The 27,677-nt window shown below is 35.9% G+C and overlaps 5 protein-coding genes across 8 annotated transcripts; 2 read left to right on the top strand and 3 right to left on the bottom strand.

Annotated features, from left to right (window-relative positions):
- On the bottom strand, window positions 29-3,030 carry LOC104715860. Of its 3 annotated transcripts, none has more exons than XM_010433234.2 (8): window positions 2,117-3,030; window positions 1,705-1,849; window positions 1,483-1,612; window positions 1,346-1,388; window positions 1,016-1,253; window positions 777-864; window positions 571-690; window positions 29-471 (listed from the first exon to the last, which is right to left on the bottom strand). In XM_010433234.2, the coding sequence occupies exons 2-7, from the start codon at window positions 1,709-1,711 to the stop codon at window positions 681-683; spliced, it is 516 nt and encodes a 171-aa protein (XP_010431536.2). In that variant the 5' UTR covers window positions 1,712-1,849; window positions 2,117-3,030; the 3' UTR covers window positions 29-471; window positions 571-680. The 3 variants fall into 3 exon arrangements, with proteins under 3 accessions (XP_010431536.2, XP_019085029.1, XP_019085028.1); XM_019229484.1 differs by having other exon boundaries at window positions 1,705-1,858; XM_019229483.1 differs by having other exon boundaries at window positions 1,705-1,903.
- LOC104713312 (cinnamoyl-CoA reductase 2-like) lies at window positions 3,606-5,529 on the bottom strand. The gene is made up of 6 exons (XM_010430406.2): window positions 5,166-5,529; window positions 4,868-5,037; window positions 4,598-4,783; window positions 4,344-4,515; window positions 4,041-4,230; window positions 3,606-3,976 (listed from the first exon to the last, which is right to left on the bottom strand). The coding sequence occupies exons 1-6, from the start codon at window positions 5,281-5,283 to the stop codon at window positions 3,820-3,822; spliced, it is 993 nt and encodes a 330-aa protein (XP_010428708.1). The 5' UTR covers window positions 5,284-5,529; the 3' UTR covers window positions 3,606-3,819.
- On the top strand, window positions 12,144-14,890 carry LOC104713314 (3-hydroxy-3-methylglutaryl-coenzyme A reductase 1). Of its 2 annotated transcripts, XM_010430409.2 has the most exons (5): window positions 12,144-13,124; window positions 13,188-13,240; window positions 13,393-13,574; window positions 13,703-14,049; window positions 14,139-14,890. In XM_010430409.2, the coding sequence occupies exons 1-5, from the start codon at window positions 12,249-12,251 to the stop codon at window positions 14,403-14,405; spliced, it is 1,725 nt and encodes a 574-aa protein (XP_010428711.1). In that variant the 5' UTR covers window positions 12,144-12,248; the 3' UTR covers window positions 14,406-14,890. The 2 variants fall into 2 exon arrangements, with proteins under 2 accessions (XP_010428711.1, XP_010428712.1); XM_010430410.2 differs by having other exon boundaries at window positions 12,144-13,240.
- Window positions 19,958-21,403, top strand: LOC104713315 (AT-hook motif nuclear-localized protein 29-like). Its single transcript, XM_010430411.2, has one exon. The coding sequence runs from the start codon at window positions 20,425-20,427 to the stop codon at window positions 21,298-21,300; it is 876 nt and encodes a 291-aa protein (XP_010428713.1). The 5' UTR covers window positions 19,958-20,424; the 3' UTR covers window positions 21,301-21,403.
- LOC104713316 (AT-rich interactive domain-containing protein 5) lies at window positions 23,369-27,646 on the bottom strand. Its single transcript, XM_010430413.2, has 14 exons — window positions 27,478-27,646; window positions 26,788-27,232; window positions 26,515-26,648; window positions 26,392-26,431; window positions 25,987-26,039; window positions 25,850-25,895; window positions 25,570-25,662; window positions 25,070-25,192; window positions 24,927-24,975; window positions 24,779-24,842; window positions 24,425-24,491; window positions 24,239-24,289; window positions 23,822-23,914; window positions 23,369-23,735 (listed from the first exon to the last, which is right to left on the bottom strand). Exons 2-14 carry the CDS (start codon window positions 27,214-27,216, stop codon window positions 23,640-23,642), a joined length of 1,338 nt encoding a protein of 445 aa, XP_010428715.1. The 5' UTR covers window positions 27,217-27,232; window positions 27,478-27,646; the 3' UTR covers window positions 23,369-23,639.

Here is a 27,677-nt window from a genome sequence, read left to right on the forward strand (position 1 = left end):
CAGTGTGTTCAGACAAAGGAGAAGAGAGAACCCTAAATATGCACAGTAACAGACAAGAACATGAACATGTTTTTACTTACAATGCAGGACCTGGGGACAAAGGCTATATACCTATCAATGTTACTCACTACACTCCTCTACCTGAAGGAAGTGTAGTGGTATTACGACTTTTTAGACTATAAAAGAATCAGATTTTGATTCTACCATGTATATGCTCGTGTATGTGTATATATATATATATATGCATATTGTACACCAACTTATTACTAACGGTTTTCCCCTCCCAAGAGCAAAACCATTATAGTGCCTTCAAAACTCAAACCCGAGCTCGAGCCAGCAGCTGCTTGTGTGGCTGTGTTTTATACACATTGATGGATGGGTAAGAAAACAGAAGCACAAACCCTGTAACTCCAATTTCCTTTTCTTGTTTCCTTCTGCGCCTTTCCAGTGAGCAAGACTATTTTATATAACCTGTAACGCAATACGATACAGACGTTAATGAGATCACATTATGATGATGAACATCCTCTGTTAATGCAATTACAAAATTGCCGAATAAGAGACACATACCTTTTAGGATGCATGATAAATAACGTGCAAGACTTAATAAAACAGGAAGCCTCTGCTGCCACCTTAAGTAGCAGTTTTGCTACCGCTTAACTTCCTTTTCTCCTCAGTCTTCAAGAATAACTGAAACCATTACTACCATATAAGTGGTGAAAGAAAAAACAAATGTGCATAATTCCTCTCTACTACACTCAAAATAAAGAACTGACCTTGTTGTTTGGTCAGAACCACTATTCTGCATAAATTGAGGGGAATGGACAATGATATGCGACTGTACAGGAGCAGGGCCTGGTATACCTGACAAACATATTCAAACGAGGACATTACAAAATGCACATAAACTTAGTTTTTCCACAATGCCTTTAACTCAGAAGCCATCCAGACGCTACTTTTGAGATTTGATCAGTAAGACAATCAGATTCATGGTGCGTAAGACAGTAAAATGTACCTGAAGGGTATGGAGCTTGAAGAGCAGACATAGATGAAGTGGTCATCGCACTGACAGTAGGTCCACCAAGCTGCAGAACATGGCTTCCTGGAACTGAATACCCTTGAACTGCTGTATAGCCCTGGCCACTGGGAATAGTCTGACTTAATTGCCCATATTGATAAACGGGTGAATTCACTGCCCCAGGTACTCCGTAGACCTGAAGGTACTGCTGACCCATGTATGGACTATATAAACCCTAAACCATGGAACAAGTCGAGATTTAGTCAAATTTACAAGACGTTTTATAAAGAAGAGAAATAACACCAAGTGTTCATGGCCATTGTTAACCTGTGATTGCGAGTACATGTACTCGGGTCCATAAGCGGTTACCCTGATATAGAAAATAAAACAACCTTAGAAATACATTAACGAAACATAGCCACTAGTGCAAAGACATCAGTGTACATAAGAATTGCAAGACTCACCCATAAGGATACACAAGTCCTTGCTGGTGGTAGTTAAATGGAAGTGGTTGCTGATACGGATAGTTTCCAATAAGTGAACCACGAGGACCCTGCACATTTCCAATGTACGGGGAAGCTGGTCTTAAACGCCCTAACCACACACAAGAAAAATCAACCAATGCACAATATTAGACCAAAACAAGGCAATGGAAGATGAGAGTATTGGAGGAGGAAGACACTGACCAGGCATACTAGGTATCAATGCATAGGGCAATGGAGGGCGAGGTCTCCCAAGGGAAGCAAGATTACAATTTGCACGTCTACCGTCTATAATGGGAGTTGGGTCAACACAAGCTCTCCTAGCAGCTTCTGGATCTCGGAAAGTCACCTATAAATCCTCCATATGAAATAGAAACAGAGCACTGAATCATTCACAAAACAACTGCAACAGAATTACACCAAAATCAATGACTTTTACACGATCCATACAGTTATAGTATGCCTTTGGATATGCCACTACCTATAAATCTAATGGCAACTGATCTACAAAAGGCAGCCGTAATTATAATTGTAACGCTAAAGCAACATTCAACATTCCAGAGCAAGAAAAAGAACAAAGAGAGAGAAGGGAGAAGAGAGGAGGAGGAGGACTCACAAAGCCATATCCTTTGGATCGGCCAGTGTTCTTATCAGCAATGACAACAGCTTCAAGGATTTCACCGTACTGTTCGAAATGGCGACGAAGGGTTTCACTTTGAGTCTCCCAAGCAAGTCCACCGACGAATACCTTTGTGAAAGTTGTATCACCAAAAGGAGAATTCAAGTAGTGAAACCCAGAACCCGGAACTGACTGGTACGCCGTGATTACAGAGGAGTGAGAAAGAGAGAGAGAAGAAAAAAAAATGGAAACTTTATGCCAAAGCAAAAAAAAAGGATGATCAATTTAATTACTTCAAAGTGATATAATAAAGGAAACCGAGTAAACCCTAAGACATGATTAAGCACAGTGATGAAAGAAACCCATTGGAATTAGAATTGGGGGGAGATTTCTAGGGTTTACTCGGTTATGTGAAAGATGATGAAGTGAGAAAAAAGTGAGAATTTGGGGGAAAACAAAACCAAAAACTAAAAGATCATCCCTACAAATAATGACGAGAGTTAAAAAGAGATCAAATTTCCCGGAAAAAAGAAAAGAAAAGCAAAAGCAGAGTGGGTTTAAGGATGGGCCAGAGACAGAGAGAGAGAGAAGAAGAAGAAGAAGAAGTCGGTGGGTTTGTGAAATTAGGGTTTTTTAATGGTTTGTACTGAAAGGATCACAAGAAATTATTAACAGGAACGAAGCTACAGGGTCGAGAACTCAAAGAAACTAATTTAAGAGTTAATCTGGAAGAAAAAAAAAAAGAAGAAGAAGAAAAAACCTACAAAACTAAAGAGAGGAAGATAAAAGGAATCGATTTTTTAGGGTAAAAAGTGGTTTGGTTAGGGGAATTCCATTGATGGTGATGATGAAGAAGTTGGTGATGACGATGAAGATGATGATGATGATGGACCTGCGTGATTTGTTGAAGATGAAGAGAGAGAGAAGAGAGAGAAGATACTTTTGTTTCTGGCCATTGTAAATGACGTAGGACCCATTTATTTATACTCTTTAATTTTTGTTAATTAACGTCGTAATCATCGATATATGTTTTGTTTTTTTCTGTACTTTGAAACTCTGATCAAATCTATCCGTTGTTGTAGTAACGTTACACAAATGTGAAACTGAAGTCGAATTTTGTGTTTTGTCTGATTATCAATCATTATCCATCTTTAGAATTTAAATTACGGTGCTAATAAGATTAAACCTCGTCATCTGAACATTCCCAAATTAAATTTGGCTAGGGGTGTTCATGAGCTCGTGACTCGTTTAACCCCACCACTAGTCCACAATGTGGTCCATTGTCAAGTGTCAACGATACTAGAAAACCGGAACTATGTCACGAGCTCATGAACTAAATAATGTACATCTTACTAGACTACAAAACTAATAACAATGTAAATTTAAATTGTATTTTCTACTAGAATACAAAAGCTATAACGACTTAACTAAACTGGTTTTTATTTTGCCGCGAACACTTCAGTCTAGTGGTTGGTTGGAATTAATATCCAAAATACAAACCAAACCGTTAAATTAGTATCTCAAATGTTCCATCAAATTATTCATGTCAGTGAAAGTAATAAAGATCTGACTTTTACAAAAGAAAGAACACCAATACCATGAAAATGATTTTTTACCAAAACCATTTCATGGAATTACTTTATTTCAGAAGTACTACTAAAGAGTGAAAAAACAGACACTTTGACTCTGTGAGTAAAGCTTTAGTATGGTTTTGGAAGATCACCAAATGCTTCAAAGCTCACCACTGAATCATCAATGGTTTCTTCTAATGGCCTAAACTTCCATCCCAAATTCTGCAACTTCTCTGAGCTTAGAAGCCTTACTTCCTTCACCTCCTTCTCTGTGCTCTCCGTGAAACTGCCATTATACATTCCATTAGATCAGACCGTAATTGAAATGTTTGAAAGTTCTACTCTTTTACCTTTCAGGGAAGTTGCGTTTAGGATACATATTCTTGAGTTTCTCCATTAGAGAATCGGTGTATAGTGAATGAGAATTGCAAATGTATCTTCCTTTTGCTTTTGGATTTTCATACACCAACAAAAGCGCATCCGCCACATCACGCACATCCACAAGATACAGTTCATCGCTCAACAAGGATTTTATACCGCCTTAGACAACAACACCAATCAACAAATTTTTCAACAATGAATCAAAACACTTAAACCAAGAAAATGTAATTCTCAGGCCTTCAGGAGCATATGAGAAACACACATTACATTACCTTTTATAAATCTGAGAAGCCCCAAACTACTAGAGTTAAGCCTTGATTGAAGCCTAGGGCCTATGGTGACAGACGGACAGAGCGTAACAACATCAGCTAAGTTTCTCTTGCTCCACTCTAAAGCTTCACGTTCCGTTAACGTTTTGGCAAGATAGTAATAAGGCCAGTAACCCTGAGATCCTCAGAGTTTGCATCACAGAAAAAAAAAACACAAATCTCTTACTGTCATTTTGTAGATAGATACAATAGTTTACCTCAAGTGAGTAAACGTATTGAGTGTCGGACCAACAACCCTCGTCCTTGGCAGCATCTTGAGGCCATTTTGGGTTGTAAACAACTGCAGCAATTGATGACACAACCACAACCTTCTTCACTTTAGCTTCAGTACATGCTTCTAGAACATTCTTGGTGCCAGTGAGAGCTGGTTTAATCACTTCTTCCTGATTTTTTTTAAGAATCAAAGATGTTTTGATAGTGATTCAACAAAACACAAAAGAAGAAGCAATGTTTGATAAAGTACTTGCCTCTGTGATAGGAACTCCTTCAAAAGGCACAGGAGAAGCGATATGGAAAACGCCAGAGCAACCAGCAATGGCTGAAGAAAGACCTTCATAATCAAACAAATCTGCCTTGAAAAGTTTCAGATTCTTAGCAGCTTTATCCAACTTCTTCAAATGGTCATTCTTTTCATCACCTGAGAACAAATGATTCAATGCATGCAAGCTTCCTCAAACTTCAAGAAACAGAGAATTAATAATACTCAAAAAAAAAGTTCACTGTGTAAAACAAAGAGATAGGATTTGTCATTTCTTTATCCCTTACAAGGATCTCTAACGGTTCCATGGACAGTGTAGCCACCAGAGAGAAGAAACTTAACGAGCCATGAAGCAATAAACCCTCCTGCGCCAGTAACACAGACGACTTTTTGCTTTTCAGCCATTGGCTGGCGGCGTTCTCTTTAGCAACTTCAAGATGCTCTTTGGAGTGAACGAAAGAGAAAAACAGATCTCAAAGTATTTATACACAAGTGGCATCTGATTTTAACAACTCATCATCTTTAACTCAAGTAGCTAGCGTATAAATATGAGGGAATTGAGATGGATAAAGATTGCAACTTCAGATTTTACAGACACTGAAATACTAAATGAATTTTTGTATCGATCAAAAATAAAATCATAAGATTTGTTTCTTAAGTTTTTCTTTGTTATTAGTAATTCATATATATTTATTAAAATTTAAATATTGGAAGAGTGGAAAACATTTTTAAAGGTGACCCTTACTTCAGCTGAATTTGATATTTCAGAATTCAGAGAAGTCTACAAGTCAAGAAAAAGTATAAAGGAAAACAAAACAAACTTGAATTTTATCAGATGCACATAGTGCAAGTTGTCATTTTGATTTCTTTTTCTCACCACACGCAATTTTGGGCAGAAAAGTCTCAAAATGATAGAGAAACAAAAGAAGAAAAGACATTATTGGATTGTGAAAGAACAGATTCAGAGTAAATGGAGTAAATGAACCAACAAGAAACTGATTTAAGTAAATCCAAAATTGGAGATTTCCCCCTGAACCTAAAGAGTAATTAAGAAGAAAACTAGAGATAATGGAAATTATATATAGACAAGTTAATATAGCAAGAAGAAACATGTGTGACCTCAAGGATCCTTTTGTGTTATACGAAGAGAAGATGGTAGAAACCAAGGAACTATGAAGTCGACCACAAGACACGAAGCTACTAATATAACCACTGACCAGCTTGAAAAAGGTATGCCCATGAGTTGTTCTTCACAAACTGTATTTGTTACCAAAAAGTTTTGAGACTTAGAAGTAGGCACAAGAGAAGCTAAAAGAAAGGCTGATTATGTAAGAGCTTGCCTATATTGTAAATGAAGGAAGATCTTTCTTTGGAGTTTGGTATTGCCACAATCCCCTCAGGTTATGATATCTTCACTTCATACCAAGACTTGGACTTAAGTCCTTGTAGCTTGTAAACGCGAGAACCCGATTGTAATGGCAGAGTCTCTCTCCACAACTCGTTCCCAACATATAAAGCTTTCACATCAAACCTTATCAACAAATTAAATCAAGTAATAATAACTTAGTCCCAGCTTTTTGAGTGAGACAAAGATCATAACTGAAGATTGAGAAATTTCCAAGAACACTAACATGTTCTCGTGGCCGAGACAAGGTATACAGTTTAAACGAAAACTAGTTCAAGACACAACAGAACGCAGAAGCAGAGTGTCTTGTGTAATGGGAAAGGCGGTTCTTTTACGATCACAATCTTGTAATCGTAAACCCTGAAACCGTATATTCCCCCGCCGAACAATTGATTCATAGATTCTTTTGCATATATATATATATATATATAGTTTCATAAATCAGAGATTAAAGGGCAACATTCATGGATATCGAGTAGTAACAGACGAAATTGACTTGTCCTTTCACAAATATGATCTGACATAAGTAAGTTAAAGGTGCAGATGACGAACCCTGAATTTACAGAGGAAGAATAGAAGTATCTCTCTACTCTGATAAAAGAAAACGACGACGCAATTATTGCCTAGACCTAGGCCCTCTCTAAATAATTATGTTCTTTCATCATTTAGCATTTACGTCTAAAATGATCTATCTAAATGATTCATCTCAATATCAAATGATCCAACAAACAACATAAAAAAATAGTTCATTTGAATGGTCTATTCAGTTATTTTTGGATGAATCATCTCCATCCAAATGGTCCAATTAGAATCATTCAAATGAATTTTAAATTTTTGCCTAAAATTTTTAAACTCATTCGGATGATCCATGTGAATTATTCTGAATGATGCTCTTTTTTTTTTGACAAAAACGAACAACATTTAATGGTTCATTCAGATGGTCCATCCAAATGAATAAACGAACAAAACCTAAGTTAGAGCTGTCAAATGGTCTGTACATAGACCATTTGGGCGAATCCGCTTGGACATTTTTTTACTATCATTTTTTTGTACTTACGTTATTTTAGGTGCGGGTGTTCAAATTTAGACCCAACATTATCATCAAGCTTATCGACATAGCCAATTTAGCCATGGTTTGGCCTAATTTGGTAAAAGTAACGGACCATTTGACAGCTGTTTGTGCGAAGGACTGATTTGACAAGCTTATCGACATAGCCAATTTAGCCATGGTTAGACCCAACATTTTTTTTTTTTTTAAACGTTTCTCTCTACAACGCTTCTTTTTTTATTAATAACAAGGACTGATTTGTGCGTTTGTGCGAAGGAATCTGAAAATAGAAAACACAAAAGTAATAAAGTATTATGGAGGAGGAGAGCAATTCAAGGGGATATTTACTATTAGTATTTAAATAGTTAAGTGAGGTAGGTTTTATTTGTCTGCTTACTTCGAGTAATGTTCGAAAGATGTAGAACGTGACAATGTGACTTCCACTGCTTCGGGACAAATCAAATATATTATGACTCACATATTTGTAATTTGTATTATTGCATGATACCAATTTTTTAAATTCTAACGAGTATCTCGTTTATCGCTCGGAAGTCGGAACGATCATTTATATTTATTTTAAAAACATTTCGTGTGATAACATTTTCTACTGGGATAAATTTCAAAACTTCACGTTTAGATATAAAATCATGTTATACGATCATTGAAATTTGGAATCTTGTTGATTTTAGTTGACAAAAGAAAGTTGTTAAGATAGACGGTTTGTCTTGATTATCATATTTTATTTTATAACGTGAAACTCGTTATATATAAGAACTATATATATGTAATTATATGAACCAAATCATATCATCTATATTAAAAAAAAAAAGGGTTGCCTCGAAGGGATTCAAAGTTTCTTACGTGAAAAGGGTCTCTTTCTCTTTAGATTTGATTCTCTCTTTGCGATTTTCACGCTCGATTTTTCTTTTCTCTAAAAATTAAGTTTTGTTTTTGTTATTGTATATTATTATCAACGCTACCAAATGATAGTAAACTAGTAGTTGTTTGATAGCAATGCGTAAAATGTTCCTCTAACTCTTTTTTTTTTTTTTTTTTTTTTTTTTTTTTNCATTTCATGTGTAATGATCTTGTTTATCGTTACATAGTCAAAGCTAGGCTTCGTCCTCAAAGCTCACGGGAATAATTGACAAGAGTGTGTTAGAGTTCGGCTAAGCACAATGACGAGATCATCGAATTATGGAGGCATACCCGGCCCTACTAATTTCAAACCCATAGCAACTAAAATTCATTCAAGTTGTATTATTCCTCTAAAGTTACAAAACTTTGGTTTTCATTGTACGTAACGCAGTCTTTTTTTATGAATATAATTTTACATCTATGCAAAAAAAAAAAATAAATATCATATCGTTAAAAGGATGTGATATGTAAACTGTATTTTTTCCTAAACGTTAAATAATTATACTTCTCTACAGTTATCATAATGTATATGGACATGAATCAAGTATCAGTTACGACCATTAATTAGTCTTTGCTGCCTAATCATGCATGCATAAAATATAGATTATAATAAATATTGACGCCGATATAAGGGTTCCGCTGCGGATGCTTAGCAATCGACGCCGACCAAGTGGAGAATTTACGGTTAAGCGATATGAAGACGTTAGTGATGAGAGATTCCGACGTGTACTGTTTTGATGGATCTGAACCGTTAAAGAAGAGAGCATCTCTGTGTGGTTACTCTAAGGCGAGCCAATGTGGGAACATACCTAAAAAGACTGGGACTTGTCGTGCTCCGCTCAGACTGGGACTTTTCGTGTAGGAGATTTTGCTTTAATTAGTTAGACTCAATTTTAGTAATACAGTGTTTTGGGAACTTAGGGTAATCATTGATTTGGTTTAACTGTTGAATCTGATCTGTATATATGTCGTTATTTTGTATTGCTAGATGAATACCCGCGCTATGCGCGGGCTTATAGCTTACCGATTTTTAAACAATTTTGCTACTAATTTGATTTTTTTACGTAGAGTTTATCTATTTTTTAATTGTGGAAATCTTGAAAAATATAATTTGATTTTGATATTTTTTTTATACTTCAAATAGCTTTTTTTCATTTTGCAATTGAATTATTAGATACATGCATAGACAACTTTATTTTGAAAGCTTAACCATTTTACAATTCTTGTCTAAAACTTCTAAAAAATATATTCCAAATGAAAGCTTGATCTAAAGATGCATATTTTGTAACAAAGAGTTTTTTAGCTTCTCAGTTATATACTATGAAATACTAACATTTTAATTTATCAAGATTGATTAAGATAGACATCTTCCTTTCATGTTAGCTCTTCAATTTCTTGAATATAACTCTAGAATTTTTTATTTATTTATAAGAATTTCATTTAATTTTATTTTTGACAACTTCTAAATATTAGAATATGAAAACTCCTTCCTCTTTGTCTCTGTATTCTGCTAAACCAACATTCTACAATTTTATTCAATTATCTTCCATTTGATAGTGAACAAAACTTCAATCTTCTTCAAAAAAAAAATTTTAGGGACAAACTTTCATGAATTTCTCTACAATATTAACAAATATCTCTATCACTGCTGCAACTCTTCAAACTATTGACAAAATTATGACTCCTAAACCATATATCCATAGATTCATGGTTTACGCTGAGAGGAAGAAGTGGCTCTTGATTCAATCCCGATACTTTTTTGTCTTTTGGTGATGCATCTACTTTTTTGGGAAATGTTATAAGCCTCTCTAATTTTTTTATGTAAATATTAAAACTGTTTTTGTAATATAAAAAAAACAAAATACATGAATAGGTCTTTTTGCTTTTAATGAGGATAGACAAGTGGCACTCTCTCTACTGCTGATGTGTCACTCAGATGGAGAGAGTTGGCCATCTTTCATAATATAGATTCCTAATATGAAAACTTATAAATTTTAAGTAATTCAAAAATACCATGACGTTTGAAATAATAAGTGTGAATCGAACAAAATAATTATAGAATTAGATCAAAACCATCTCATAATCTTATGTAATTTTCCAGAAAGTAAGCTCAAAATTTTAATTTTTGTATAAACAATTTTTATTAAATTAAACTAATTTACTTAAATAATACCATCCCACCATCTTACTTAAATTTGATTCCGCTTGTCCCCGTGAAAATTATAGAAGATTAAAACATAGAAATTAAACCCAAGAATTCAAACCTATAAATTTAATTTAATGTTGGTATAGTTCTGAAATGAAACCAACCATAGAGTGATATAAGGTGGCTCTAGATTCTTGGGGCTGCATATGTTTCTGATTAAAGAAGGGATGAAGGAAATGTTGATGGCATTTTTTTGGTTTTATGGGCCTGTAGTTAATTAGGTTCAAACTATAGTTAATTAGGTCCAAACAAAAAAATACAGGTGTCAGCAATATGGTAAGCCAAGTGTCATCTCCTTAGCAAAAGTTGAGAAAAACCTTCTCATATAATTTATTATGAAATTCCTAATATGAAAACTTATAAATTTTAAATAATTCAAAAATACCATAACGTTTGAAATAATAAGTGTGAATCGAACAAAATAATTATAAAATTAGATCAAAACCATCTCACAATCTTACGTAATTTTCCAGAAAGTAAATACAAAAATTTAATTTTTGTATAAACTAATTTACTTAAGTAATACCATCCCATCATCTTACCTAAATTTGATTCCGCTTGTCCCCGTGAAAATTATAGAAGATTAAAACACAGAAATTAAACCCAAGAATTCAAACCTATAAATTTAATTTAATGTTGGTATAGTTCTGAAATTAAACCAACCACAGAGTGATATAAGGACTCTAGATTCTTGGGGCTGCATATGTTTCTGATTAAAGAAGGAATGAAGGAAATGTTGATGGCATTTTTTGTTGTTTTATGGGCATGTAGTTAATTAGGTTCAAACTATAGTTATTTAAGTCCAAACAAAAAAAAATATAGGTGTCAGCAATATGGTAAGCCAAATGTCATCTCCTTAGCAAAAGTTGAGAAAAAGCTTCTCATATTATATAAGATATATATACGATAACTATGCTATTTGGAAATACTATTCAATTTAACTCATTGTGTAATTAACTAGAACTAATTAGGTGTATAGCCAAATTATTGATAGAAATTAGACAAATGATCATGACCTTACAAAACATATACAATACTTACTAATAAGCGAAATATAGTAATACGAAAAAACAGATGATAATACTACCATTCCTCATTGAATTATCGCTTTGTTTCCATGCTTGTTTGATTCATAAATGTACGTAAATCATTAAAAGGAAAAAGTTATACATCCTTTAATGATACATCCAAAGCATATACACAAAACTACCACTCAAATTATAGTTGGCAAACCACAATTTCATATCATTACGCACATCCGTGAACCAAAACTAAAAATAACAATAATAATAGAGATTTTGTAAAACAACAACATTTGTCTTACGATGATAATGTAAGACAGGTTGGCTCGCTCGGTGTAATTAAAGCATATCTCAAATTAATAAAAATACACAAATTTCTATAATTAATGCTTTTTCTTTTTTTGTTCTTCATCATCATTATTATCATTCAAATCCTCCTCGTATGACAACTAATTCCATTCCTCATCAAAAAAAAAAAAAAAAAAACCTAAAATTAGATGAGTTACGAAAATTAGGCAAAAAATTAAAAAAANAGGCAAAACAAAAAAAAAGTCACGAAATTTCTAAAAATTAATTGCAAATTAAAAAATGAAGCAAATAAAATAAAAGATTTGTAAAAGGAAAAAGCGAGCTGGTCCCCAACAGACAAGTCCTATAAAACTTTGTTAATCTCTCCTTCACACTTATCACGCCACCTCACCACTAATCTCTCTCTCTCTCTCTCTCTCTCGCCCCTTCTCGCTTCTCTCCAAAGGTTGGAGATTCCCTCCAATGGATCTCCGACGGAGGCCTCCTAAACCACCGGTCAACAACGCCACCAACAATAAGAATCCCAACGGATCTTATCCTTCTTATCAACCAACCCGCTCTTCCGACGACGATCGCCTTCGCTCAATCACTCCCCCACCGAAAGCCTCCGATGCGCTTCCTCTCCCTCTATACCTCACCAACGCCGTCTTCTTCACGCTCTTCTTCTCCGTCGCTTATTACCTCCTCCACCGGTGGCGTGACAAGATCCGTTACAACACCCCTCTCCACGTCGTCACTATCACCGAGCTCGGTGCCATTATCGCTCTCATCGCTTCTTTCATCTATCTCTTAGGGTTTTTTGGTATTGACTTTGTCCAATCCTTTATCTCACGCGCTTCCGGTGATTCCTGGGATCTCGCCGATTCAATCGATGAAGACGACCACCGTCTCGTCACGTGCTCTCCACCGGCTCCGATCGTCACCGTTACCAAATTGCCTCCCCCGGAACCAATCGTTACCGAGTCGCTCCCTGAGGAAGACGAGGAGATTGTGAAATCTGTTCTCGACGGTGTGATCCCATCGTACTCGCTCGAATCTCGTCTCGGGGATTGTAAAAGAGCGGCGTCGATTCGGCGTGAGGCGTTGCAGAGAGTCACGGGGAGATCTCTTGAAGGATTACCGTTGGATGGATTTGATTACGAATCTATATTGGGGCAATGCTGTGAGATGCCTGTTGGTTATATTCAGATTCCTGTTGGGATCGCTGGTCCGTTGTTGCTTGATGGTTTTGAGTACTCTGTTCCTATGGCTACAACTGAAGGTTGTTTGGTTGCTAGCACTAACAGAGGCTGCAAGGCTATGTTTATCTCTGGTGGTGCCACTAGCACTGTTCTTAAGGATGGTATGACTCGAGCTCCTGTTGTTCGGTTCGCCTCGGCGAGACGAGCTTCGGAGCTTAAGTTTTTCTTGGAGAGTCCTGAGAATTTCGATACTTTGGCCGTTGTTTTCAACAGGTCCGATAAATTTTTCCCGTTTGATTTGATTTTTGTTGACTTTTTTGATGTGTCGTATGATGAGACTTGTTCAAATCTTCTATAGAGACTAGGTTTGATAGGAAAGCTTTTACACATTTACTGACTCTCACAGTGATTTGTTTTGGATACAGGTCGAGTAGATTTGCAAGATTGCAAAATATTAAATGTACAATAGCCGGGAAGAATGCTTATGTAAGGTTCAGTTGTAGCACTGGTGATGCTATGGGGATGAATATGGTATCCAAAGGTGTGCAGAATGTTCTTGAATACCTTACCGATGATTTTCCTGACATGGATGTTATTGGTATCTCTGGTGAGTTTCGTTTCCTTTCCTTCTCTATATTTTAAAAACTCTTTAGTTGTTTTGTTTGATGCTATTATGTGAAATTACAGAACCGTATCCTCATTATTATCTTTTGGATTTAATATTTGATTCTTCAGGTAACTTCTGTTCGGACAAGAAACCTGCTGCTGTGAACTGGATCGAGGGACGTGGCAAATCAGTTGTTTGTGAGGCAGTAATCAGGGGAGAGATCGTGAACAAGGTGTTGAAAACAAGCGTGGCTGCTTTGGTGGAGCTAAATATGCTCAAGAACTTAGCTGGGTCTGCTGTTGCAGGTTCTCTAGGGGGATTCAACGCTCACGCTAGCAACATAGTATCTGCTGTATTTATAGCTACGGGACAAGATCCAGCTCAAAACGTGGAGAGTTCTCAATGCATCACCATGATGGAAGCTATTAACGACGGCAAAGATATCCATATTTCAGTCACTATGCCATCAATTGAGGTAAACTGACCAGATCTCTCTCTGTTTCTCTGAGCTTGCTTAGAAAGTTTCAGTGATTTGATATTGGTTATGGGGGTTTGGATAATCAGGTGGGGACAGTGGGAGGAGGAACACAGCTTGCATCTCAATCAGCGTGTTTAAACTTGCTCGGAGTGAAAGGAGCGAGCAAAGAGGCGCCGGGGATGAACTCAAGGAGGCTAGCAACAATAGTGGCAGGAGCAGTATTAGCGGGAGAGTTATCTCTAATGTCAGCAATTGCAGCTGGACAGCTAGTGAGGAGTCACATGAAATACAACAGATCCAGCCGAGACATCTCTGGAGCAACGACAACGACAACGACAACAACAACAACATGATCGTTGATTCATCTCTATGTCTCTTGGGTCAAAACTCTAAAAAGAAAGACAAGAATCCAAAAACAAGGCAGGCTTTTCACAACTCAAAACTCGCTGGTAGACAGAGATTTAAACCATGTGCATGTGCGTGCCCTCCCCTCCTTTTGTTAAATAAAAAAAAAAAGAACTATTTGTTTTGTTTGTTTGACTTGGTGGAATCTTTTTCTTTTTTTTTTTCCTGGATTGAGAAGGAGCGAGAGATATAAGATTTTCACACTTTTCTCTCTCTCTCACTCCCTCCCTCCTTTCTCTCTCTCATGGATAATTCGTGTCTCTTTGATTTGTCTAAGCTTTTGTCTTTGTTTGTTAGGAAGTGGTCTATATGAAAAAAAAAAAATTGTGTATGCAGTTGCGTTTGGAGACATTTTTGAGATTTTTTCTCTGTTTTGTTTCCTATCACTTCTATATATATTATGTCTGTTTCCCTGTGTGTTGGGACATCTCTCTCTCTCTCTCCCACTTTGTTTAGTTGTTAAATATATAATTAATCGTTTGTTGTTGTTGGTTAAGAAGATACGGATCTTCGTTTCTCCAGAAGACTAAGACTCCACTCTTACCATCTTCTAGAATCTCTCCAGAAGATACACCTGATAAAAATATTATTCCAACTTGCACTATTTTAATGGACAAAAGAGAGAAGAAAAAATTATTGTATCCACTACTACTAGGTCAACTGATCAACAGCGTTTGGAACTTAATATGTTTGCATGATTGGGAGAGATTCAAATTACAGAATGATTGGTCTTCAATTTGAGCTAAAACACTTAACATATAAGAGAAGATGGTACTATTCACAACAAAGGAAATTTCCCTATCTGCATGCATATATCCGAATGATGTCTAAAATATTTACAAGAAAACTTGATGAATAGACAAATTTGAAATTTTAGTGGTTTGTGTTATAATTTGTGTTATACTAGTCGTTGTATCACCATCCAAATTCATATTGCGAAGTTGACACTGAAACCAATTGTTATTGGGCCACTCTTAACTCCAGATAAAGTGATTTCAAGTTTATGGGCTTCAAAAATCGTTGTTTCGTTCACGTCCGTCACGTCATCCTGTCCACGTAAAACTTTGTCCTACCCATGTGGCGTGGGTCTCTCTGCTTTGACCCAAATCCTCGAGCATAACCCACAAAGTGAGTTTGGTAGATTTGTTGGCGTTATCTTCTCGAGCCATTTTGGTAATCTGCGCCTATTGTTTTTCTCTATGTATAAGTTCAAAAATGTCATCCTTATCTAATTCAATACCTGGTGATTCTGACCGAAACACATACTAACTTCAGAATTTATAGTAGAGCTGCGTGTATTGACCATTTGAAATTGCATTAAAAAAAAAAATTGCATTGAAAATATTTAAACTCTACTCTCTTCAACTTACATAACACATTGGTTCACTTTATAACAGAATCAATTTTTCCTTTTGTTATCATTGGCATTTGAGGTTAATTCTTTACAATAACGCGTATAAACTTAACATAAAAAAATGGCGTGTGTAAATTATTGGGACTCATTAGCCAAATCTCTACATTCGTAGGAAACGAGACTTGATCCCTAGTGTGATGGTACTTTATGCATTAAGTACTTACCATTAACCACTGCACTAAAGTCATTTAACATGTTTTTATTGATTTATTTTTTTGTTTATTTATCGTTCATGATGGTTGTTCAAATCACAATGGTTGATAAAAAAAATGAAAAAGATAGGCTCATAACACATTTGGAAAAGGCACTAAAATTGGAAAGAGCTTTAGTTTTGGTTTTGTCATCTTTTTCGGCATTAAAGCTGATAAAATAATAATGAAAAAGACATGATAATTGGTGGATGGGGTTACTGGGTTTAGTGGCAGATAACAAGTCGCCAAAGCTAGATTTCTCAAATTGAGAAAAAATAATTTCTTAAATATGTTGTCCCGTAATCATCGTTTTTTTTACTAACTTTTTTTTCTTTTCAAAGTTATACATAATAGTCAATGATTATGATGAGCAGCCTCGTTTGTCAACAGTTTAAAATGATTTGTCATAACTTATTACATTATTAGTCTCTCCACAGGATTGTTGGAAACAAATTACATTCTGCTTTTGATTATTTTAAAGTATAAAAATTTTGTATGCATTTGCTGCTAAGTTAATATTCATAGACTCCCACGTTTTTGATTCATCCCTATTGATAAAACTTTTTTTCTTTGTTTTTTGGTATACATATCACTATTACTTGGCAGAACTCGTAATAAGAAATAACAATACATGGACCGACGTCGAAACTCGAAAGTATGTATGTATGGGCCCTGAGATGTTCTCAGTTCAATATATAATTAATCGTTATTTGCCGCATGTAGAGTAAGGATGGAAACGAATTCAATATTGTATGGGTGTGAATTCCTAGGACTTTACTAGTTACTACTATACTAACACATGCAATGTATTATGCAACTTGAGGTCCATTCCAACGATTATATATTCGGTCCATTCAAAGGTCACATGTTTGGTCTCACCATATTGATTACAATATATTATAGATGATTTTTTGTCACAGTGCTGTAGTCCATGATGTACATATCATGATAGTAGATCATGCATACGACTACCTTATATTTAAAAATTCCGAATGTCAACAATTTTAGCAATTATAATAGTATCGAACTGGTTTTTCGCAGTTTAGGAGTTTCGACCACTCTAGTTAATTATGGTCTCGATTCTCAACTCTCATAAATTTCAAACTAACATCGCATTTTTTATTATTATAATAAAATTTGCTGATGTCGTGTATCATGTTATAAGCATGTAGTCAATCATTTTCAAGTGTAACTTTAAAATATATTATATTAACTTTAAAATATATTTCATTTACATGTTATAAGCATGTAGTCAACCATATTCGAACTTACAATATAAATTATAACTATTCTAAAAATAGTATATTTTAAAACTGATCCCGATTACAAAGAACTCAACTCCCTCGCAAATACGATCTTTACATGTGTATCTTTTTTTTTTTAAAAAACATGAAAAATGTAATTGATCATCAAGGGTTGAATATGAGAAATTTGATAATTATTTTTCAATATTAGAGAAACGTAACTCGAGGTATTTAATACCTGTGTGTATGTGTATGTGTATGTGGTATTGTGGTAGGATAGATTGGGGGAAACCTACACGTGGACCAAGTACCGATGCTTCCGACCGCTTCGACGTGGTACACAACAGCTCAGCTTCTGCTCTGACATTTTGACCGCACGTGACTTTTGCTCCGTGCACGTGTGGATCAAGGCATCAAGCAGACTGTGGCGATTACATCGCCACGTCATGAGTCGTCCGATTGCGCCGGTCATGTAAATCTGAACGGCTCTGATCGAGACTACTTGGTTGCGTGAGGCACATGCATCCACGTTAAAGAGACTGCTTTCAAAGGTGCAGTGCTAACATCAAAATACTAATCACACATCTTTACAACTTCTCTTTTTCGACCCAAGATCCACATTTTCATATCTACAAGTACCGATATATATACACAACAACAAATAAATAATACCTTAAGAGTTTGCTCAAATACTTTACTCTCCTTGATGTACAAATTACTGAATTAGACTTTCTTTGTTAAATCTTAACAAGTCTCAATAGTTCAATTTCTCACCTGTCCTCGTCAAAATTTTTTTTTGCGACTTTAGGTTGCGGAACGAGGTTCGAGGTGTATATTTAAAGCTCTATGTTATCATCTACTAAGATCATTTCAGTACCTATTGATTGTTCGTTAATTATTAGTATATTCTATAGCTTCCACTTATGAATCCTTCTGTGTAAACTGTAAAGTAATAATAATCAACGTGCTTCGATCATCGAATATAATTTTAGTGTACGCTACGCAGAGAAATGCAAACATTAGACAATTATTTTGAGTTTGCTGTAAAATACTCCCTCCGTTTCAAAATATTGGATGTTTTAACTAAAACACGCAGATTAAGAAGTCTTTACTTTTATCAAGTTCAACCAATCAGAAACTATACTGCATAACATAAAATATTAAACTAATCTAAAAGTTGCATAGAAACTTGAAAATATAGGAATCCTATATTATGAAACAAAAAAAATTTCTTAGTTATGAAATGGAGGGAGTACAATTTTTATACAGTTAATTATTCGTTCTTATCAACTAATCATAAATTATTCTTAGTTATGTCCGCCCCGTCCCCCTTATAGTACAGTAAAAGTGGATTAATAACATTACCCATTAAACAAGTGGGGAACTTTCGTAAGAATTTCAATTTCTTTAATATATAGCTTGGAACCACCAAGATCGAGTAGTAGGCTAGTGCCTAGCATAGAAAAGGGAATATGCGTGCAAATTAAGAAAAAAAAAATGCAATTAATTAATTAACTAATACCATCTCTAATACATAAATCTATTTTTTCTCTAAATTAGAGCATTGGTTTTTTTTAATATATTACTCTATTTTCAACTTTAAAATAGAGTTAGTGTAAAAAAGTAGAGGTGAAAACAGAGTTGCACTATATATAGAATAATCCTATTACTTTCTTTATTTTAAAGTAAAATATAAAGTAAAGTTGGAGCAAATGTTGTTCTATAATAGAATAGAGAGTGGAGGGTTAAACAATTATAAGTATTCTGAAACGTTGAAAGCAAATATGATTAGCAATAGTTTTCTAATAGCTTAAATCTGTTAATGCAAGTGGTGTTGTCATCTTTGCAATATATTTGAGAACGAGAGAGTTAGATTACACTTTCTATCAAAAATATTGAGAAGAGGTCAAAATAAATTTTCATTCCTTAACAAAAGAACAAGTACTATACTATTTTCTTATAAACATTAATCGATAATAAATGTAACTCTTCTATATACTAGCTAGTGTTAGTTCACTCAAATTTCTGATGTACAATTTTAACATTAATTTTTTCTTTTTTTGAAGAAAAATAGATAAGTTTCAGAAGATGATGAAATTGATAATACAAGGCGTTACATGCACACGCTTCAACGCAATTGGATTCATGGCTAACATTTTAGTTTCGCTTCCATTTTACATTGTTTTGTCATTTATTACATCATTATGCCAAAAAAAGAAAAGAAAAATTGATATATACAATATATTTTAAAAACAAAAATTATTACATAAAATCCCCTTTATATTTAGTCCTTATGTTTGGTTTTATATTATAGTTTCCGAACAATTAGTTATCAGCATGTTTCTTCAATCCTCTCTATTCACATTATCTATTTATCTTTGGCTTTTATATTAGAACACTTTTTCTTAATTTCCTTTTTTAAAAAGCTTTAAGGCATAAGCAGCTTTCATTTATTTTCTCCAGTTTGAAGCTATATATAAGCCAAAAAAAAAAAGAAAAGGAAACGAATGTATATCCAGAAAAGAAAACTCGAAACCTTGTGTATATAAATATCTTATTTCAAGTAAATTATTAATATACAATTATGCGTACATAAATATATTAATATACCACTATATATGCGTGGTTTTAGATATATTTATTTATATAAAAATGTGAAAGGAATGAATTTTATCTAAAGTTTCGGTGTGTCTATCGAATTTAATTTTTTTCTTTCTTTTTCTTTCTTTCATCGTTCAAGAAAAGCATTGCAGAGTACTCACACAACTCACTCTCAGTCTCAGCACATGAATTAATTTGAAGCTTCTCTAACTTCTTCTGTACACATCACTTGATACGACACCGTCTTGGGGTGAAGGAATCTCTTCTCTCTTTGCCCTAAAGCGAGTTAGGGTTTAACACACACAAGTATAACCTTTTTTGATTTGTGTCTCTTTGCTCTGTTTTTTGTCGGCTTGTGTAACCGATCAACTCAAGCTATTGGCTCCTTACACCCTGAAATTTGACTTCTCCAATGGATCTCAAAGCTTCTCTTATATGAATCCTATCCCCACACCCTCACAATATCTTTATATATGAGCCACAAGAACAAGAACAAGACCCAGTAGATGCGCCGGCCATGGACGGTGGATACTTTCACAACCTCTTCAGACCTGACCTTCATCGCCAACTTCAACCTCAGCCTCATCTCCACCCTCTGCCTCAACCTCAACCTCAACCTGAGCCTCAGCAACAACAATCAGATGATGAATCTGACTCCAACAAGGATCCGGGTTCCGACCCGGTTACCTCGAGTTCAACTCCTGGGAAGCGTCCACGTGGGCGTCCTCCGGGATCTAAGAACAAGCCGAAGCCACCGGTGATAGTGACAAGAGATAGCCCCAACGTGCTTAGATCTCATGTTCTTGAAATCTCATCTGGAGCCGACATAATTGAGTGCGTTAACACTTACGCTCGCCGGAGAGGGAAAGGTGTCTCCATTCTCAGTGGTAACGGCACGGTAGCTAACGTCAGCATCCGTCAGCCGGCAACGGCTCATGCGACTAATGGTGGAGCCGGAGGTGTTGTTTCTTTACATGGAAGGTTTGAGGTGCTTTCCATCACTGGTACGGTGTTGCCACCACCTGCGCCCCCGGGATCCGGTGGTCTTTCTGTCTTTCTTGCCGGCACACAAGGTCAGGTGGTCGGAGGACTCGCGGTGTCTCCGCTTGTGGCTTCGGGTCCAGTGGTACTTATGGCTTCATCGTTCTCTAATGCAACTTTCGAACGGCTTCCGCTTGAGGATGAAGGAGGAGAAGGCGGAGGAGGAGAAGTTGGAGAGGGAGGTAGTGGAGCCGGAGGTGGTGGTCCACCACAGGCCACGTCGGCATCTTCACCACCGTCTGGAGCTGGTCAAGGACAGTTAAGAGGTAACATGAGTGGTTATGATCAGTTTGCCGGTGATCCTCATGTGCTTGGTTGGGGAGCCTCAGCCGCTCCAAGACCACCTTTTTAGAATTGAAAATTATGTCCGTAACATAGCTGTAACCAAATTTCATTTTTCATAATTAAAAAACAAAAAAAAAAATCATTCTATGGTAACAACTTCTTCTCGATTATTTGAGGTTCGTTTGGTTTTAATATGGTTGATCATATTTGAAATATTTGAATTCGTCTTCAGGTTTATACATCTCCATCTGCATTTTCTCTTCTTATTTTAATCACTAGGGTTTCGTGCTGTACCCTATATATTAATTTGTTTTATGCTTGACTTCACAATAAATAATGTTTTTAGAAGCCAATTTCATTATGTCACTTGGTTACCTTCATTCGTAGTTTGTAACAATAGAGTGATTCAGTATGTGAGATGGTATGTGTATAATCCCTGTTTGGGGTAGGTATGAAAAGTTAAACACTTAATCTATGTTACTATGTATATGAACCAACAAATCAAACATCTGGTTCCTTTTTCATTCAATTATATATTATACCTTACATGAAATCCTCAAAGATTTTATGATTTGGAAACCCTCAAGATTGAATATCATGTTTATTCATGGAATCTGATTTGCTGATATATGTTTTAACCAAGTGATTTCTTTGTTCTTCGATGAGATCGATACGAATCTTTCTTTGATTCTATCAACGAATCACGAAAATAACGTTCTAGACATTTACAAAAAAATAAATAACATTTTAGAATTATATGAATCTGTTTTAAGAATAGCGGTTACGACGAAAACGACATACTATAGTTTTGTCGATTCTTAGAAGAAGAATATATTCGCCCGTTACAATAATGTAAACATGATTTTCGACGGTTACAATGACCGATTTAAGGCGTAAACACGAGAACAGTACATGTCCAGCCAAAACCAAGACATGAAAAACATTTGGCTCAAAGTTTCATCAGTTTCCCTTTAAAAGATTAGGAAGCTCTACATCAACATATATAGCCAAGTGGGTGTTGAGTACCAAGACAAAAATGTGTGAAAATGAGGAAAGCATCAAGTCCCTAGGGAAGATATGTATGGATAATTTGAAAACATATAATTTATATTAAAAAATCAAGTTAAAGGAAAAGCTTGTACATGACCAATGCATGTCCAAAATAATTTTGAGGTGAAATAGATCTCCAATGAGCTGCTAAGGGAAAACGGGTGACAACTTTTTATACATAAGAATTTGAGAAATTTCAGGTTTACTTGTTATAAGATGAGAATGAGAGGTGGTTTTATTTTTATGAAAGATTCATTATACATTAAGACTTTTTAGGGTCTAAACTATGTAAAGAGAATAAAGGGTAATGTACTTTGGGACTTTTAGATACATGCATTAAAGACTTTATCTTTTGAGGATTTCCATGTGCTCATGTCATGTGCCTTACATGCAAGTGAGCAAACAATTGGGTGAAGATGTATCTTAGCTTCTTCATTCTGTGTTTTCTAGTACGCTGATAAGTAAACGTTGATGTAAATGTATGCCTAATATGAATTAAATCAATTAATTATGACTGGATTCATATAATCATATATAGGTTTTGTTTTCGAGGGAAATCTAACAGAAAATGTTGTTCTTAGATATCGAAGGATCATGGTTTGAATTCTTCTATAACAATTTCACCAGGGCCAGCGCAGATTCAGTGTGCTTCGAACTATTAAGACTTCCAAACAGGTGTTAACCACTATACCACAGCACACTTTTGAAAGTTGATGTCCTTAAAACTTGTATATTTTCGTGATGCTTAAAGCACCAGCTTCTCGGGCTTTAGCCGGGCCTGAATTTCACTATGGTAAACGTATATATAGATAGTAAATATCATATTTTAACATATAACTCGTGCTTATGAGATGAGGGACGGTAACTCCGTAACATTTTGTGATTTTCAGCCATTAAACTCAAGCCCAAAACTTCCAGCCCACTATACTTCAGTACTCTACGATAGAGATGATCGGATGATGATGATCGAAGCAAAATCTTAAAATCTTACAAAGTTGCAAGTTTTTCTTTACGTAAAAACTAAAACTGAAATAAGAAGAGGAAAAAAATCAAAACTTCAATTTTTTTTTCGGGAAATATATGTATGATCATCAGCATATCCTATAAAAGCAACAAATAATCTGAAAATCATAACCATCCTAAGTATCAGGGAGCAGCTTTCCTACTAACATCAATGGAACACCAACGTTCGTTTCCCTACTTTACGAGATATTCAGAATTCAAGCTACAGTCAAACTATCACGTTTGCTAATGTCTTTAGTACTGATACAAACGAATTCCTATAAGAACCGAACTGGTCGTCGAATTCACCAAAGAAACAACTAAAGAACGGGCTCTCGAGAGAGATGAGACTGGTCATTGCTCATATGGGACTCGCACAAACAGTCGACCGTGCAGGCTCACAACCGCTGACGTGTGCAGCGGATCTATTCTTGCTGGAAAGTTCACAACCTTACCAAAACCAAAACCAAAAATCAAATGGAGACGATCCTTCATTTAGTAAACATGGCTCTGTTTGGACTATGTAAGATGCTAACCTTTTTGAAGGGTGTTATTCCCCAAGGATTGTCCAGCTGCTCAGGTTGGCCTGCTATAACTAGCCGCCCTGCAGGATCTGATTGAACGCGGACCTGAAAGAAGAAAGCAACTTTTGTTGAGTAACTAAATTCCGTGTACAAAGATCATCAGCATGTTCATCATAGCTAACAAAAATGGTGTTATTCGAGATTAGAATCCAGTATCTGTCTACTTAAAACCTCCCAAACAAATCTATGTCTACTTAAATCCTCCCAAACTAATCTACTACTCACATCTATCTCGTAGTAAACAGCATATATAAACTGCTTTGGTACCTAACAACCTCGGCGAGACTCTTTGCATTAAAGAAAAAGAGCCAGTGATGAAACGCTGATCAAAGAAGATTAAGAGATTGAATTCCAAGGACAAAATCTCACCTCTTCACGAAGAAGTCCAGGTACCAGGGCAAATATCTCAAAGCAGTCTTTCTGTAAATAAAGGTAACAAAACAAATTCGGTAAGATTTCAGATTCAAAACAAAGAGCCAGAGTGCATTTTCAGGCAGTCTTGATTTTGACTATTGTTATACATTACGTGAGAGGGGAAGCGGCAGAGGTACTCACAGTTTCTCTGACATTTATCTTCACCCAGTCTGCTGGGGGTCCAATATCTATAACCTCGGCAGTTGACCTATCAAGCCAAAACCATACTATTAATATATTGCTTTGATTAGATATAAGAAAGGAAACGATACAGGTAACAAAGTTCTCCGTATTCATTTAGACGCCTACGCTATATCTGGAATGGTAGTTCTTACAACTACCACACACAAAACAGTGCTTGTGATCCACCAAAGACCACACATTTGACGATGAAACAGGCTTTTCACAATTAATAAGACTATCTGTAATTGCACATGGTAAAGAAATCTTGCATAAGAGAGACAAAAAACACAGGAGATGGTTAGCTTTCGTAACTGTCTGTCTGATTCATGTGTAAAAACAACATCCGCGCCAGTAGGTGTTTTTTGTTTCTGCAAACCTGACAAGAACAATTAAACACGGTGGCGTTAGGTAATCATTTTGTAGACCATGGAGAACAATAGCCACTCCTTAGGAATAATACCAATGTTTTTGAGGTTCTTTTGCTTTGGGGTTGAACTCAAGCCTTTATCCTGAAAAGAAAACGTACAAACAGCATCATGTTTAAGAGTAAGTTGTGCATGGTGATTGGTGAACCATGGAGCGTGGTAAGGTCGAACTAGAAACCTTAACAATAGGCTCAGTAACCTCTCCAGATCCAAGAAGGCGCTGAGAATGCCAACCTTGCATAGCACGAGCTGCAGCATCTCTTCGTGCTCTACCTGACCCTGAACCTTGATGGCTAGTTGCCTACATAATGTGCCCTTATATCAATGAGAGAAAGGGGAGGTATGTAAAATTTCTGTTTCTGCCTTTCTGGGAGCTTTTAATTGGTAATTATCTGGGTGGTGTATACATAATAGTTCTTATGCTTCCCATTTGACACAAAAACGGTACAGCTTAATTCAATCCGATTACAGAGAGTTGTACTCAACATGCTTAACTGATATTACGCATGCCCAAAACTCCCCTTTGCATCTAATCATTCTAAAAAAGAACTGCAGAGCTTTCACTTCAACTAATTTAAACAGCATTTTTACCTATCTTTAAATCGACCTCCTCTCAAAGTGTTCACCTACCCACCTACCCACAAGCATAAAAATTCACAAATTCATAGGAATTCTTACCTCCTTTTCAAGGCTTGCAGACGGAAGAAATGCTGAACCAGGAAGGTTAAGCTCACCATTTTGCCTTAAATGCTTCTCATACTCCAAAAGTGCCTGCAATTGGAAAGTAAGAATACAAATAATGAAGTTTCTACATCTTGATAAGATAAAAATCAACCAGTAAACTGTTAAAAGGCTAGCTAGTCTCAGACACATTCCTGAAAAAGGAGCACAAGGAGATTGTTTGGACTGAACATGTATGAAATGAACTAAACAAGTACTTATAAGAAACGAAATTCACCTTTTCATAGAAAATGCGGAATGTCCAGGAGACTGTAGTGCATGTTCTGAATGATAATGAAACAAAAAAAGTGGGGAAGTTAATGTCATACAAGAGACGGAATTGGTTGAGGAGTTTGAGAACAAAACCAGTCATACTTCGGAGGATGGAAGGATTCTCCAACTTGCCGCCATAGCTTAGATGTGGTAACCTGTGTAAGAAAATGAAAGTCTCAGGAATTTTGAATAGTTTCACACAATTAGAGCTAAATTTATAAATTTCTCAAACAAAGCAGATGACACTAAGCAAATTGAGTTCCCAAAACACAGACGTAACACAATTAACAGATAACTGCATTGACTTTAATTCTTCCTGGAAACCATTCCTTGGTCTTAAAATCATCTTTTCATTCATTAGCTAACAACCAAAATTTCTAGCTTACTATAGTTATAGTTCATGACTCGTATGTAATAATGTAGAAGATTTTTAACCTACTAAATGGGGAGAGGAGGGAGAAGATCTTAGTAAACATAAATCTTAAAGTTACGAAAGTAGATAATTACCACATCGTAGCCACCTAACTTGATGACGGCCCTCCATAGCCTACATTGCAAAGTAAACATGCAAATGTCAAACAAGAAAATAACCAGAAATATGAAATTTCCCAAGAAATTAAAGCAACTTACTTGAGACAATTTAAGGGCTGACCATAAAACTTAGGGGCTTTAAATTCCAGGAGATTCTCCTTGTGGAAGGCCTCCACTTCTTTAATAAACGCCTCTTGATCCGCTGGTGTCCCTGCTTCATCAACAACCCTGGCCTGTAGAAAAACGTGAACTTGTAATGAAACAGCCACTGCTGACCACAAATCTCTTTTCTCTTAGATAACAAAAGAATGATATTCAACGGTTAATGCAGATGCAAGCAGGTCAATTGTCTCAAATGTTTGCTCTCATTACCTCAGAATCACTTAGCAACCATGTCTTCCACTTCTTAACACTTTCACCAGCAACATGAGGGCTCGACGGTTCCCCCTTGAGAGAAGTTGATTCCCCGAGTTTTGTCTCCTCTTGTCCGCCTTCATCCGTAATCTTCTTTCCAGACTGATCAACATCAACATCACCATTCTTGCCATCAACAATGTCCTGACCACCTACTTCCTCATTAGCCTCAGTTTGATTAGTAAGGGGAGCATCAGATAAATGAACATCACTTTCTAAAGTAAGAGTCGTATCCTCAGGAACAGGGGACTTAGGTTTTTCAATAGAGTTTTGGTCTTTCTCTTGTTCTAAACGCTCCTCCACCTCTACGGCTTTGGTATCAACAGGAGTAGCATCAACATCAGCACCAGACGGCACATCTTGCTCTTGCATTTCCGTGTCCGCCATCAAAAAGCTTCTTTCTCTAAAATATAGAATCATAAACAAGAACGACGAATTCAAAATCCTTAGGAATACGATCAATCCACAAATTCATAAACAATTCAAGGAAAGCAATATCGATTAATTCCCGAGAGAATGCAATAAGCATGTAATCGAGAATCGGAGAGCATAACTCTCTCACTGATCCGCTATGATTCAAACTGACGGAAACAAAAAGGAATCGAAAGCAGTGGTAAGAGTGCAATAAAATCCAATTGAAAAGTTTACCGGTTCCGCAACGAAGACGACGCCGGTGACGGTGGAGTGTAAGGTTAGGGTTAGTTAGTAGCCGGAGAAATTGAAAATCGCCGGCGGAGTAAAAGGAGCCAGAATTATCAAAAATCTAACGGAGAGAAAGGCGCAGATCAAATTATACGGATTGGTTTAAAACATAAAAAAAAAAAAAAAAAAAAAAAAAAAAAAAAAAA

The sequence above is a fragment of the Camelina sativa genome, chromosome 9 (genome assembly GCF_000633955.1).
Source record: "Camelina sativa cultivar DH55 chromosome 9, Cs, whole genome shotgun sequence".
In the NCBI taxonomy this organism is placed as follows: Eukaryota; Viridiplantae; Streptophyta; class Magnoliopsida; order Brassicales; family Brassicaceae; genus Camelina; species Camelina sativa.

What these genes read in the sequence shown, in the direction of transcription:
- LOC104715860 (XM_010433234.2), bottom strand. An exon ending in GGACTTGTGTATCCTTATGG is followed by an intron (nt 1,389 to 1,482) that starts GTGAGTCTTGCA and finishes TTTCTATATCAG; the next exon opens with GGTAACCGCTTATGGACCCG. An exon ending in ACATGTACTCGCAATCACAG is followed by an intron (nt 1,254 to 1,345) that starts GTTAACAATGGC and finishes TCCATGGTTTAG; the next exon opens with GGTTTATATAGTCCATACAT.
- LOC104713316 (XM_010430413.2), bottom strand. Translation starts at nt 27,216, where the DNA reads ATGGCGGACACGGAAATGCAAGAGCAAGATGTGCCGTCTGGTGCTGAT. An exon ending in GGTTGCTAAGTGATTCTGAG is followed by an intron (nt 26,649 to 26,787) that starts GTAATGAGAGCA and finishes GTTTTTCTACAG; the next exon opens with GCCAGGGTTGTTGATGAAGC. An exon ending in AAAGAACCTCAAAAACATTG is followed by an intron (nt 24,843 to 24,926) that starts GTATTATTCCTA and finishes TGTTCTTGTCAG; the next exon opens with GTTTGCAGAAACAAAAAACA.
- LOC104713314 (XM_010430410.2), top strand. Translation starts at nt 12,249, where the DNA reads ATGGATCTCCGACGGAGGCCTCCTAAACCACCGGTCAACAACGCCACC. An exon ending in TTGGCCGTTGTTTTCAACAG is followed by an intron (nt 13,241 to 13,392) that starts GTCCGATAAATT and finishes TTTTGGATACAG; the next exon opens with GTCGAGTAGATTTGCAAGAT. An exon ending in GGATGTTATTGGTATCTCTG is followed by an intron (nt 13,575 to 13,702) that starts GTGAGTTTCGTT and finishes TTGATTCTTCAG; the next exon opens with GTAACTTCTGTTCGGACAAG.
- LOC104713312 (XM_010430406.2), bottom strand. Translation starts at nt 5,283, where the DNA reads ATGGCTGAAAAGCAAAAAGTCGTCTGTGTTACTGGCGCAGGAGGGTTT. An exon ending in AAGGAGTTCCTATCACAGAG is followed by an intron (nt 4,784 to 4,867) that starts GCAAGTACTTTA and finishes AAAAAAAATCAG; the next exon opens with GAAGAAGTGATTAAACCAGC. An exon ending in AATACGTTTACTCACTTGAG is followed by an intron (nt 4,516 to 4,597) that starts GTAAACTATTGT and finishes TGAGGATCTCAG; the next exon opens with GGTTACTGGCCTTATTACTA.
- LOC104713315 (XM_010430411.2), top strand. Translation starts at nt 20,425, where the DNA reads ATGGACGGTGGATACTTTCACAACCTCTTCAGACCTGACCTTCATCGC.